The sequence below is a fragment of the Camelus bactrianus genome, chromosome 4, assembly GCF_048773025.1.
Source record: "Camelus bactrianus isolate YW-2024 breed Bactrian camel chromosome 4, ASM4877302v1, whole genome shotgun sequence".
Taxonomy (NCBI): domain Eukaryota; kingdom Metazoa; phylum Chordata; class Mammalia; order Artiodactyla; family Camelidae; genus Camelus; species Camelus bactrianus.
This window is the reverse complement of record NC_133542.1, coordinates 53067868-53081667: the sequence shown is the minus strand read 5'-3', so window position 1 is coordinate 53081667 and position 13800 is coordinate 53067868. Positions and strand designations below refer to the sequence as shown.

Below are 13800 nucleotides of genomic sequence, written 5' to 3'. Positions count from 1 at the left end.
TAAAATGCCCTTCCTCTGTCATGGAGTCTGGTAGTATTGCCCTCCAGGATTGAGCTGGGATGGAAAGCTTTCCTTACCTGCCTTGTGGGAGATGTTCCCTAAGCACGTAGCGGCTTACTCAGTTGTTGGGTATTTGGCCATTGCTGGACTGATGTATTGAAGAAGAATTTTCAAAAGTCCAACAAAATCCTAAAACTGAAATATTGACCCAGACAGGAGCAATTTGCTTTATAAAATGCTAAACAAATATTTTATGATGGATTTGCTTCTGATTAAATATGATCATGTATTTCTAAACTTTGCTCATATTTCTCCAAACTCATAGCTTTAGTCCACATTTTCTAAAGAGCGGAACCTTATTACGTTATATATCGTCAGCTATGACTACTGCTATTTATTGGTATCTGAATGCAAAGATTCAGTTGGACCTCAGGGAATCAGATTTTTTTTCTTCATTCCCATATTTTAGACTTTGGTAAATTTCTAGCCTGAATCATGAAAGACCTACAGTCTCTCTCTGTCTTATTTTTTCAGAAGCTGAATAACATCAATGATATCCTGAAGTCTGTGTTCTTGATCTTCCCACATTTTTGCCTGGGACGGGGGCTCATTGACATGGTGAAAAACCAGGCAATGGCTGATGCCTTGGAAAGGTTTGGTGAGTGACAGCAGTGGCTGGAGGATGTTTTAATGGAGATGGCAGCTTGCATGGGCCTTGGCACTTTGGGTGGCTGGGCACAGGACTTCCCTCCACTGCTAGGGCTCATGACAACATAGCTGGTTGTGGCACGACCACAACCAAAGGTCAGAGGGTAATTTTGGAGGTAAGGAAAATAGTGGTGTGGGCTTGGACCCAGTGCCTGATACCACCGGTGGGGTTTGTCAGTGTCACTGGAAAAGTCAAACCACAGCTTTGAGAATTAGATACAGGCCAGAGAATCAGAAGGAAAGGTGCAGACTTTGGCTATATTAGGAAAATCATGGGCCTGCAGATGTGGTCATAGATTACCTTTTACACAGTCTATAAAAAGGCAATTTACTGCAGCTCTTTCTACCTTTAGAATCTTTAAAAATTATGTCTCCTGTGGCCATGTTACTATCCTTTTTGACTGGTCATATAGTCAGATAGGCCATGTTATTGAATGGGCACAGAAGAGGGACTTTTTTTTTTAACTTGGAGGTACAAATCAGGTATATAAGGAATTTAGGGAATATTTATGTAAAACGAGGTGAATTGAGTCACTGGGTTACATTATATGCCTTTCAGGGCACCTTTTTAAAGTGCTTTCTAATCTTTCTTAGTGAAACTTGTAATTTGTTAAAATACTGACCCTAAAAATTACCCTGGATTGTTTGCTTTTTTATGAAGGATTTTTGATACTTTGGCTTTGCAATTGTGATTGGTGCTGGGTCGCGACATGTTTCCCCAAAATCTTACCCTAAATCAGATTTGTAGAGTGGTGGGTCCCTTATTTTTTTTCCTTCCTTGTCATGGGCAATAACCATTGGTGTCTCGAGGGAACGTAGGTGAATTTGAGCCCTAGTCTGAGGAAGGGCTGTGGTCTTTGGTGCCTCATTTTGACTGGATCTCTGCGTTGTGTCCACCAGGGGAGAATCGCTTTGTCTCGCCACTGTCTTGGGACTTGGTGGGACGAAACCTCTTCGCCATGGCCGTGGAAGGGGTGGTCTTCTTCCTCATCACTGTGCTGATCCAGTACAGGTTCTTCATCAGGCCCAGGTGAGCGTTCTCTCAGAACTCATGCAGCGCCTGGCTGAGGGTCTTGCAAGAGGAGCACAGAGGAGCACGGGAAAACGTTTGCTGGTGATAGTTGGATTGACTTGAACTCAAAGCAGATAATCAAACTGATTTTCCTAATGTGGGCATCCCCCAACCCCCAACACTGCTGACAATTCTGGAGTATAGATTTTACAGGACTGCTTCAGAAATTGGGTCTTTGCCTTGAAAAATAACTTGAAAGGTTGATTTTTTTTTTCCTCTTAATTCTTTCCCCCTAAGACCTGTAAAGGCAAAGCTTCCTCCTCTGAATGATGAGGATGAAGATGTGAGGCGGGAAAGACAGAGGATTCTTGATGGTGGTGGACAGAATGACATCTTGGAAATCAAGGAGTTGACTAAGGTGAGGCAATGAGGACAGGCAGTAACAACTTGTCTTCAGTTTTTTTCAGCCTTATACGTTTGAAACTAGCATTTTGCTGACTTGCTTAATAAAAAGCTTGCGTCCTACAATGTGTATCTATACCAACCTTCTGTCGATTTAATTTTATCTGAAATACACCATGGGGACTTCTTAATTAAAGAAATCCTACTGAGAGTAATTATAAAGTGAATTCTTATTCTTGAGTATATTTGTTTTTCTCATTTATGTTTATGTGTTTCTATTAAAACATACTAATATTGTATATCATGTCAAAGCTGAAGTAGGGAGAGTAAGTGATTTTCAGTTTCCTGGTCCAAAAAGCTGGTGCGTCTCCACTGCTTAGGAGGAGGGTCTGTTTCATCCCTCTCTGGGAGCCAGAATCCCAGCAATTCACTGTTTTGTAATACAGTCAGTACTTTGATAATGCTTTGATAAATTTTTACCCTGTAGAATTTAATTTTTTTAATATCTACAATATCTTTATATATTAAATAAAAACTATGTAGATATCAATGGCCCATATGTTTTTAGAAAGCTGGTACTAGATTAAAAAATAAAAGGAAACTCACTTGTATTTTGAGCTTCAGAGTCAGTCAGAGGCCAGCTGCCGCAGAGACGGACCAAAGCTTTCAGCACATCAAGTATGTGACTTAGTCTCCATCATGAGTCTTATTCTGTGGTATGTTTAGGTCATGATTCCCTCTTCCACAGTTGCCTGGGATGGCTCTGTGTCACTGCAGCTCATGCAGTTTTGCATTTTGTTTGTTGCAGATTTATAGAAGGAAGAGGAAGCCTGCCGTTGACAGGATTTGCGTTGGCATTCCTCCTGGCGAGGTAAAGGCACTTTGTCTATATCGTATCTGCCCCTGTTAATTCAGATGCTCTCTACCCCAATCAAACAACAGTGTCTGTAAGGGGTCAAAAGTGGTTTTAAAAGGCTTCTTGATTTACACCTATGTGGAGCAACCAGTCATTGAAAGGATGGGAGCCCCATATGTCAAAAGTGAACAATTTTGGATAATCTTAGGCAATTTAAGAAAAGCATGCACATCCAGAAAGTGATCTTGTGATCCATTCAAGATGATGATGAAATTCGAAAGAGTTTAAAAAAATATTTTTCTCCTTTCTTGGTCATGTTTATATTCTTGTATGCCTTTCAGCCAGATTAGATGGTGACATTTGACTTGTTGGCTTTCATTACTGTTTTTCACACATTAACTTTGGCCTGAACCTGATGACTGAAATAATATTTACAAATACATACACCACTTAAAATGGCCCCATTATAAAATGTATGTTAAAAGGTATGATTTCTAAAACCAAGAAAATGTTTGACTCTTCATCAAGTGTAATGTTTTAGGATCATGTTATATAAAAACTAAGCTGGGGGGACTATTTTATAGGGGTCACTTGTATTCAGATTTTTAGCATTTTGCTTGTACAACTTACCCAATCTTTTTCAGTGCTTTGGACTTCTGGGTGTTAATGGGGCTGGGAAATCCTCAACTTTCAAGATGTTAACAGGAGATACCACGGTTACCAGAGGAGATGCTTTCCTTAACAAAAATAGGTGAGAAAAGAAGTCTGTATTTTGCTACAAAAACTTTTTTCAACTTTATTTAAATAAACATATCGTTCTTTTTCTGATTATAACAACACTGTATAGTTTCAAAAATGTTGAAACATAGTCAATTGTAAAGAAGTAAATAAAATTAATATACAGTTTCACTACCTAGAGATAACATTTACATTTCCTTTCAGTCTCACATTATTGTTTTTTAACAGCTTTGTTCGGGTATAATTTATGTGCCATACAATTTTCTTGTGTTAAGACTACACAATTCAATGACTTTTAGGCAATTTACAGAGTTGTTCAACCATTATCACAATTCAGTCTTAGAACATTCCCATCACCCCCAAATCTCTTGACTTTATATACACATATAAATGTATTATGAAGTTGAGATGATACTGTATTTTTTTTTAATTATTTTTTTTTGTTTTTGTTAATGAGTGTATTATGACTGTTTCTCAATGGGTCACACATTCTAAGATGTGGAATTTTACGTTACTGCATAAAATACATCTGTGCACATGTACCTATATTTTATTTCATCAACTATTTTTATATAAACTATAGTTTATTTCAACAACTATACTTATTGTTGGACATTAATTAGTTTCTGTTTTCACTAAATATGTCCTTATATTTGTCTAGAAAATTCCTACAAGATAAAAGGTTATATATACTTGCCAAATTGCCCTCTCTAAAGTGTGTACCAACTACTGATGTCTCCTCCGGGCTACTGCCTGAGAGCGCTCAGGTCACTAAGCAGCATGATCTTAAGGGATCCAGGACACGTTAGAGACCTGTTAGGCAGCATTACCCGGGAGCACTCTAAATACGTGGGACTTCTCTGGGCTTCTCACGTGGACAGATGGTACAAGGCAGTGGCTTTCTTTCGAACTTTTTGATCATGGCCCATAATATCGAATACATTTTTACCTCTCAACCTAGGATATGCACTTGAACACGCATATAGCTTAAATAAACGTTCTGTAAAACATTACCTATTCTTACTGCTTGTAGTGCACTCTGATGTTTTTTATTCTACCTTATACCATGCCATTTAAAAAAAATACTGACTGTGACCCACTAAATTTATTTCACAACCCACTAATGGATGGCGACTTAAAATTTGAAAACGACAGGGGGCTCCTAGCCCATAAAACTGAAAAGAGCAAGGAACTTAATGTACTTATGAGTCTCCTCCTCTGACTCTTACCAGTTTTTCGGTAGCAGTGTAGAGGGGGTTTAAGAGAACAGAATTTCTAGAACAGCAGATCTTAGGCTACACACCTGCGTCCCTAGGCTTGTCCCTGGTACCAGAGTCCTGGAGCACATCGCAGTGGCAGCAGTAACTGCCCCAAACTAATGTTTGTCACAGTGCCTGGTTCTAAGAGCCAGTTTGGACAGAGTAGCTGTGAGGTCCAGCAAAGGGTCCGTGGGTGTCTTGATCATAATTCTAGAAAAGGCTGGACCTGGGAGTACTGACTGATATGCAGGGAGGAGTGAATACTGCTGACAGGTCAAACTCATGGCTGTCCAGAGGTGGCTGTAGTGCAGCCATCAGATTGGATATGACACCAAGCTTCCTCCTACATCAGGGATTCTTAACCTGAGATTGACTTCAGAGGGCCTAAAAGCTGCCTCCACAGTGTATCTAAAATTGTGTCCGTAGGTATAATTTTTATTGTCCCCAGATTCTCAGAGTCTGTGATTAAAAAAAAAAAAAAAACCCTTAAAAACCAGGGTTGAGTATTTAGTGGCACCAAGGGGGCTGGACCGTGCTGTGGCTGAGTCATGTATGGGCAGCAAAATGCAGAGAGAGGTCGTACCGAGTTGCTGGGTGTCCTCTGGATCTGAATGTCCATGAAGGAGACCGGAACAACAGAGCACTTGGTGTATATGACCGAGCCCAGAGGCAAGTCAAGGATGGACACTTAGTGTTAAAGCTCCAGGACAGTGCAACTGAGGTTGTTTATAAAGATAGTACTGAAGTTAGGATGGATTGGGAATTCTGAAATGGGACTGAACCTGCAGATTGAGGTGTCGGCGGAGCCAGATGCAAGGACTGGGCAGGATGCAGGCAGGAACGCTGAGTTCCAGGAGGGGCTGGCCTCCTGGGGGTGGAAAGGCTGTTGCCTCAAGCTATAGCAAGTGTTCTTGCTGGTATTTTTGTCATGCACATGCATACTTTGTAGGAACGTTAGTCAGGATTTTCTGATCAGAGTAGCTCTAAATGCTGACCACTTCTGTTTTTCCTTGCAGTATCTTATCAAACATCCATGAAGTACACCAGAATATGGGCTATTGCCCTCAGTTTGATGCCATCACGGAATTACTGACTGGAAGAGAACACGTGGAGTTCTTTGCCCTCTTGAGAGGAGTCCCAGAGAAGGAAGTTGGCAAGGTACCACGGGCCCCGGGAAGCCAGCCTGCCTGCCTCCTTGGGCGTCCTGACAGTGTGCCTTACGGCTGTGACTTTCACACTTGACTTCTGGCTGTCCTTGCTCAGGGATGCAGCAATACAAAGTGCTGGTTTTTAGTGCCTCCTTTCAGGGTGGGAACCTGTGGTGGCAGTGGGGCAGGGACAGGTGAACAGGCTCCTGCTGGAGGGCAGAGAGGGAGTGCTGCTCCCACCCCACAAGCCCCTTCCCCCCTGCTTTTGACTCTATAATCACAACTTGCTGGGTTGTGATTATAGACTCTGGTCCTACTCAGCAAAAGGGTTGTCATATGCACATGTAAGAAAGCACAATAAGACTACCAAACCCAACGGGAGTGAAGGTGCTTTTTATCACTTGTAGGTTGGTGAGTGGGCAATTCGGAAGCTGGGCCTCGTGAAGTACGGAGAGAAATACGCCGGGAACTACAGTGGGGGCAATAAGCGCAAGCTCTCGACGGCCATGGCTCTGATCGGTGGGCCTCCTGTGGTGTTTCTGGTGAGTGTGGCTGTCACTGGAAAACTCTGTTCTGGCCTGAATGGAAAACATCTCTGAAGTCCGGTGTCCAGGGTGTGCGTGGCTGATGTGGCAGTGGCACACCTCCTCCCCTGGCCAGGAACAGCGGAGCAGCCTCAGAGACCCAGAGGGAAGCTCCCTCGTCCCTCTCCTTGACACTTGTGGGGGTGGCTCTGCTGGGCCCTCAGATGCTCCAAAAGAGGAGATACTCTTTGGACCTTATTTCTCTGGTGTGGCTGGGGCTCAATATGTGACTTGACCTTTCTCTGAACCGTTCTGTCTGCCATCTGTGTGTGCATCCCCTGAAAAGGGAGGCTGTGGATACAGCTTCAGGATTCCCAGGGTAGCACCTGGGTCATGGTTTCTTACAGAGAGATGGAAAACAGAAGGTTAGTTCAGACAGTGACCCCTTTTCCTTCTGCAGAAAAGAAGAGCATTGAAGTTATTATAGAAAGAAGCCTTAGGCTGAGGCTTTAATGTTCTCTACACTATTTGGATCTGAAATTTTTTTCTCTCAGACTACCAAGTACAATATGACAGGCTAAGCTGGACTGAGCTAGAATTTAAAAAAAAGAAGAAGAAAAGGAATTTTATCCAGACCTTAAATTGACTTCAGTAGAGATTTCAGACAAAAATAGTTTTTTAGTATATACTTGTCAGTCATGAAAAGATAATTGAAACTAAATGACTTTTCCCCTTCCCTTTCTATATATTTGGAGAAATTTAATTTCATAAAAAACTAAATCTGAGTGTTCAACTCAATGACATACTGATCAAAGTGAACTGGTTGCACACAAGTATGAAACACTCTCGTATGTCAGGTCTGGTTCTTCAGTTCATCAAGAAATAAATAGAACGGTAAGCTAAAACTTAGGCTATTGCAAAGATGCGTCTGCATTTAAAACCAAATCCATCTTTGATTTGTTTTCCAGCACATAATACGGCTTACTTTATTCTAATTACAGGATGAACCGACCACAGGCATGGATCCCAAAGCCCGGCGATTCCTGTGGAACTGCGCCCTAAGTATCATCAAGGAAGGGAGATCAGTGGTGCTTACATCTCATAGGTCTGTACTGAAGACTTGGCTTGGCTTCTTTGTTGTGTAATTTTTTAAGTTTTCCAAATCGTATATTTGATCGTTGTGTAAAAATAGAAAATAAAGAAAGGCAGAGAGGAAAAATGTAACCACCTGACACTGCATCACCAGGAGACAACTATTACTATCACTGGGCAGCAGATCCTTGCACGGTGTTCTGTGCAAATCTACATGTGGTATATGTGGGTTTTTTTTTTCTTTTTTACAAAAAAAATGCAAGCTTTAGTATATACTGTAAGTTCTTTTTCACTTAACAATATTGTGAACATTATTCCAAGTCAGTTAATTTAGATGTGTCATCAGTTCTTATAGCTATTGGTGAATAGTATTCCATTAGGATATACCCCAATTTATTGAATTATTCCTCTTTTGTGTAGACGTTTGGGTTGTTTCCAACTTGTTTCACAATTGTAAACAGCACGGCAGTGAACAGCATTATCCCTCCATCTTCACGTATTTGTACAGGACGCACTTATGCCCTAGGAAGCTGGGAATCTGTTTCTTGGAAATGCCAGATGTCATGGTGATGCTCTGATGGTTTTAAGAGCATCTCTCTAAAACTCAGACCTCATTCTGTTTGCCCACAGCATGGAAGAATGTGAAGCCCTTTGCACTAGGATGGCAATTATGGTCAATGGGAGGTTCAGGTGTCTTGGCAGCGTCCAACATCTGAAAAACAGGTAACAAAGATAATTTCTTTGGGATCCCACACATTGAGAAATTGTATATTTATTCTTTTGTGAGTGTCTACATGGTGGCTGTAAAGTAAAGGGAAATAAACTGTACAAAATGGTGTAGTGGTAAGAATGAGGACTTTGAAGTCAGAGCTGCACACAAATTCCATCTTGACCTCTTACTGGTTGTATGCCCTTGGGCAAGTTACTTAACCTCTGAGAGTCAGCGTTGTAGGACTGTCTACCGCTAGCCTTGACAGAGATGAAATGGAAAGATTTATGCATGCCAGTTAGGTTAGCACATAGGCTTTGGAGTCAAACACATTGGGTCCACATCCTGGCCTAGCACATCTGAGCTTCGTGCCACGAGCAAGTAACTCTCTGGGCTCCAGGTTCTCTGTAACATCTGACCGACCTCAAGGGTTCAGGTGAAAATTAAACCAAGTCATGTTTGACATCTCATGTCGTAGGGATTCAACACATGATAACTGGTTCCTTCTCTCTGAAACTGATTTCCGGGTCTGTCTGGGATCTTTCGTCTTCATGACCCAAGCTGGGTTCTCAGAGTTAAATAGCCTTTTGAGACGTTTCCTGAGGATCTTCCATGTGGACTTGCTTCTTCCTGCTTTCAGGTTTGGAGACGGTTACACAATAGTTGTACGAATAGCAGGGTCCAACCCGGACCTGAAGCCTGTCCAGGAGTTCTTTGGACTCGCCTTTCCAGGAAGCGTCCTGAAGGAGAAGCACCGGAACATGCTGCAGTACCAGCTTCCGTCGTCACTGTCCTCCCTGGCCAGGATCTTCAGCGCCCTTTCCCAGAGCAAAAAGCGACTCCACATAGAAGACTACTCTGTCTCTCAGACAACACTTGACCAAGTAAGCTTTGAGAGTCAAAAACAGATTTGCTTTCCAGGGTGAGGTTTCCTGCCCCTTCTCCTTACTTCCCTGCCAACACCGCCCCCAACCCCATTGTGGGCCTCAGAACAGTGCAGAGCACCTGAGCTTGACCTCCTGATCATCTGCTACCTGTGCTTTTTACCTAATCTCCCTGAATCTGAAAAGGGAGATGATACTATCTACTTCATAGGGTTATTATGAGCATAAATTGTCACAAAAATCATAAAAACTGCCATTTATTGAGTAGCTGCCATGGGCCAGGTATTTTGCTAGGTGCCTTATCCCATTTAAATTAGGTAACATTAGGTACCAAATAGATCCTGGCCATCGGTAGATGTCAGCTTTCATCCCTCTCCCTTTCCTGTATGAGTCAGAGTAAATAGATGATTGAGCAGCTGGTGACTGGGGGAGGTGCACTATAGAAGGTCAGTTGTTAATGGTTAGTGCTTTTTCAAGCATTCCCCTCCCCTCACACACAAAGGTTTCTAGTAATCTAGTTAAATACAGTCTTGTATTCTCCTACCTGATCTAACTCCACCCAGGGAAAAATTCAGCTAGAATAAAGAGAGAGTTACAGGTTTTTATAAAGGTCCATCTTTCTTTTGACAGGTATTTGTAAACTTTGCCAAGGACCAAAGTGATGATGACCACTTAAAGGACCTGTCATTACACAAAAACCAGACAGTAGTGGATGTGGCAGTTCTCACATCTTTTCTGCAGGATGAGAAAGTGAAAGAAAGTTATGTGTGAAGAATCCTGTTCCTCCAGGGTGGCTGAAAGAAAGGAGGAACCACACCTTCCTTTGCACCGAGTGACGTGTTCCAGAGGAACGAGCTGGAAGTCTTTGTGGGAAGAAGTAAACTGGATACTGTACTGATACTATTCAATGCAATGCAATTCAATGCAATGAAAACAAAATTCCATTACAAGGGCAGTGCCTTTGTAGCCTATGTCTTGTATGGCTCTCGAGTGAAAAAGACTTGAATTTAGTTTATTACCTTATACTCATGTGAAACTCTAGTATGGAGCCCAGCGGACATATGGGTCTGACATACTTTTTCTGTTCCTTTGTATTCTTACTGGGGTTGCAACAATAACTCACCAAGTAATCATGGCCAGTGATTATCAGAGTCAAAAGGCACGCACATCCTCATTCGTTAAGCCCTGCCGTACCAGGAGACCGGCTTCCCAGTGACACAGCCCCTGCTGGCAATCAGTGCATCAGAATTACTAGTGCCAAGTTGCTCAGAAAGCCTGAAGCACCATGGTGTGTCATGCACGCTTTTGTGAAAGCTGCTCTTCTCAAAATCTGTTGACATCATGAAATACCAGGTGACAAGATGGTGCCATGTGTGGGGAAAATTCTGCTTTGATTCCCTCCATGATGAGCTGCTCTGGTGGTGGTAACATTCAAGTTGTGGGTGGCACTAGACTAGTGAGACTTGGTTCCATTGTTAGGTTGTCCCTCGCTTAGAACCACGGGTCTCCAGGGTTACCTTTCTGGGACTCTTGAAATATACTTAGGTCCTGGTAAGAAGCAAAGAATCAGCAACCACATTTCTGGGACTGGAAACCGTGGAGGCCAGGGCATTGGTGCCTTCAAACCGAGGGAGGCCAGTGTCCAGCTGTCCTGATTGTCTACTAACACGGTACACTGCATCTCAAGGTCTTGTTGTTTGACACAAGCATAGTATTATTTCTGGCTTTTGAATTAACCTCAAACATGAAAAGGTAGAGCTATATTTTGACAAAAATCTTTGTACTTTTGTGTTATTTGGAATTGTAAGTTCTGTCAGTGATTTATGAAACCTTAGAATGGCCTTTTTGTAGAACCCTGTGGTATAGAGGATGATGGCCACACTGCCTCTCTAGCTTTATTTTTTCATGTAGGTTTGCAAATGGATGGTCTGACTAGTGCCTGGTGACCAGAAAACAGTGTGGTGGCCAAGGTCTCATAACATTGTATTTAAGTTTATGATCGAGAAGTCTTCTAGTCTCAGTTTATTAAGTGCTTTTTGAGTGTATGTTATAACTGAAGGAGTATACATGGATAGGGTGAGGAGAAATAAGTCTCAGCAGGTTTCTTGTGCCATATTCTGTGGATAACTGGTTTACAAATATAGGTTGTTCTATTGTGGTTGTAGGAACCCACTGAAAGAACACTGGGGAGCCCACTTCTTGAAAACAGCAACAGTGCAGAAGCCAGCAGGTTTGAATGTCATGAGGGTCACAAGACTGACCACAATGCAAAACCAGACAAAAGGTTCGCTAAACAATGAATACTTTCACAGAGAACACAGCTAGCTTCACAACTTGTTGAGTAACATAAAACTTGTGATTGTGGCGTTTAGTACCTTCAAATAATTGCCTTTGAAGATCTCAGATACCCCATTCTGACAATCTCAAATTTTTCATCTCCTCAGTCACTAACCTATCATGAAAAAAAAAAAAAAACCAAACCAGCAAATGCCCACCTGAAGATGATTTCAGACTTTTCTAACCCAATTTTATTTTTTTTTAGTGAGTAAACATTTTTTCAAAATATTATTGCACCAATGCTTAATGTTACCTGTCTTGAGACAACAAAAATATAAGAAAACTACTATTTGGTGAAGTTAGTGATCTTTCAATATCATTACTAATTTATTCTCCTTTAAAAAAAAAACGTAAATATTAACTCTAAAGGTGTAAGATTTCACATCTATTCCAAATCTGCATTAAAAAAAATTTACTGAATGTTATCACATAATTTGTTGCTTAGAAGACGAAAATGATTTTTAGAAATTAATGCCAAAATTTTCTAAAATGATAAATAAGTAATGAAGGCATTTTTCCAATAATGATTGACATGAGGTCATTCTATTTTATGTTATCTTTAATGATAAAAAATTCATAGAGTAATTGTTTCTCCTTATTTGATACTTTCCAAAATCAAGCTTCAATTTTCCCATTTTACTAGAGTGATGTTCTCATTCTGTATCATACTAAAACCATGAGCAGCTCCTCTTTGATTACTCTCCTTCAAGGCCATATTTTAAACAATCAAAAGACACTGTGAACTACTTTGAGAAAAAATTACGTTTCAATATAGATTTAACGAATCTCTTAAGCTAGAAACAATCTACAGTTATACGTCTACTTCATTAATATTGTTACCTTTTAGACTATCCAGGTAGTAGTCTTGAATTTTTCCGTGTAAGCCTAATTATAGTAGACATTTTTACCAACCCCCTGCTCAGTCAAGTAAAATTTCTGTATAATCCCTGTGGAAATGTAACCGTGTGAATTTTGAAAATTCTCAGAAGTCTTCCAAGATTTCTGCTTTTGCTTCTTTTGGACACCTTAAACCTTGTTAACAACTGTGAATATGAAAAATACAAAAGAAAACATTTTTTTAAAAAAAGCCCTCTATACCCAAATGCCCAGCACAGGTCATTGTTAAAAAAAAAAACAAAACACAACCGAACCTCAAACTACTGTATTTCAATATATGTACTGAAATCATATGCATTTTGACTATTACATGTTGCATATCATTCACTATATAGTAATCATTGACTAAAGGGATTTGTCTGTTTTCTTTTTGTGGTTGTATATATCAGGTAAAAATTTTTTCCAAAGAGCCATGAGTCATATTATATTGAACCACTTTGATACTGAGATTAATTTCTACCCTTGTTACTATTTACTAGTAATAATATAGTACAATAGTTACGTTGCTCTAGTTCTCTTCAAAATTGTTGCATCCCTTTTTATAGAATGTTTATACTTCCATAAGGTTTAAGTATTCTGTTCGCCCTTCTTCTACCCTAGGATGAAGCTATGTTTTTGTGCTTTTTCTTTATCATCGGCCCTTCATTCCAAGCACTTTATGCTGTCTGTAATGGGATCTATTTTTGCACTGGAATATCTGAGAATTGCAAAACTAGACGAAAGTTTCACAATAGATTTCTAAGTTAAATCATTTTCATTAAAAGAAAAAAACAAAAAAAAAATTTGTATTGTCAATAACTTTATATGAAGTATTAAAAAAGGCGTATTTCTATGTTGTAATAAGTCACGAAATAAAGCTGTGACAGTTCTGTTGGTCTATGGAAATTTATTTTTGTGCATTCCTAGCACCACCTACTGTTAAAGGTTATGAAGTAATTACAAAAGTAAGAAACATCTGCTTGTAAAAGAGAAGCTATTCAGATCCAAAGTAGAAATTTAGGAAAAACTAAGCGTCAGTCACAAAAGAGAATTGAGGAGACTGCTTGAAAATAAAGGGTCTTTGGCACTTTCATGGTTCAGTCATGGTAGCAGGTGGTACTAAGTTTAAGATGTTTATTTTTATTGACGTTCAATCGATTTCAAATGTATTAATTTCTGGTGTACAGCATAGTGATTCAGTTATACATATATATTCATTTTCATATTTTTTCATTATAGGTTATTATAAGATGTT

At 40.3% G+C, this 13800-nt stretch overlaps 1 protein-coding gene across 4 annotated transcripts in view; it reads left to right on the top strand.

Moving 5' to 3' along the window:
• ABCA1 (ATP binding cassette subfamily A member 1) overlaps window positions 1-13435 on the top strand; it is a 126866-nt gene extending 113431 nt beyond the window's left edge. For all 4 annotated transcript variants that reach the window (XM_010952969.3, XM_045515259.2, XM_074361924.1 and 1 more), the window contains 11 exons: window positions 535-658; window positions 1609-1738; window positions 2018-2138; window positions 2931-2993; window positions 3623-3729; window positions 5992-6133; window positions 6531-6665; window positions 7649-7752; window positions 8370-8462; window positions 9089-9332; window positions 9963-13435. In XM_010952969.3, coding sequence (XP_010951271.1) covers window positions 535-658; window positions 1609-1738; window positions 2018-2138; window positions 2931-2993; window positions 3623-3729; window positions 5992-6133; window positions 6531-6665; window positions 7649-7752; window positions 8370-8462; window positions 9089-9332; window positions 9963-10103 — 1404 coding nt within the window. In that variant the 3' untranslated portion in view covers window positions 10104-13435. The remainder of the gene's footprint in view (window positions 1-534; window positions 659-1608; window positions 1739-2017; window positions 2139-2930; window positions 2994-3622; window positions 3730-5991; window positions 6134-6530; window positions 6666-7648; window positions 7753-8369; window positions 8463-9088; window positions 9333-9962) is intronic.
• The last annotated feature ends 365 nt before the right edge of the window (window positions 13436-13800 follow it).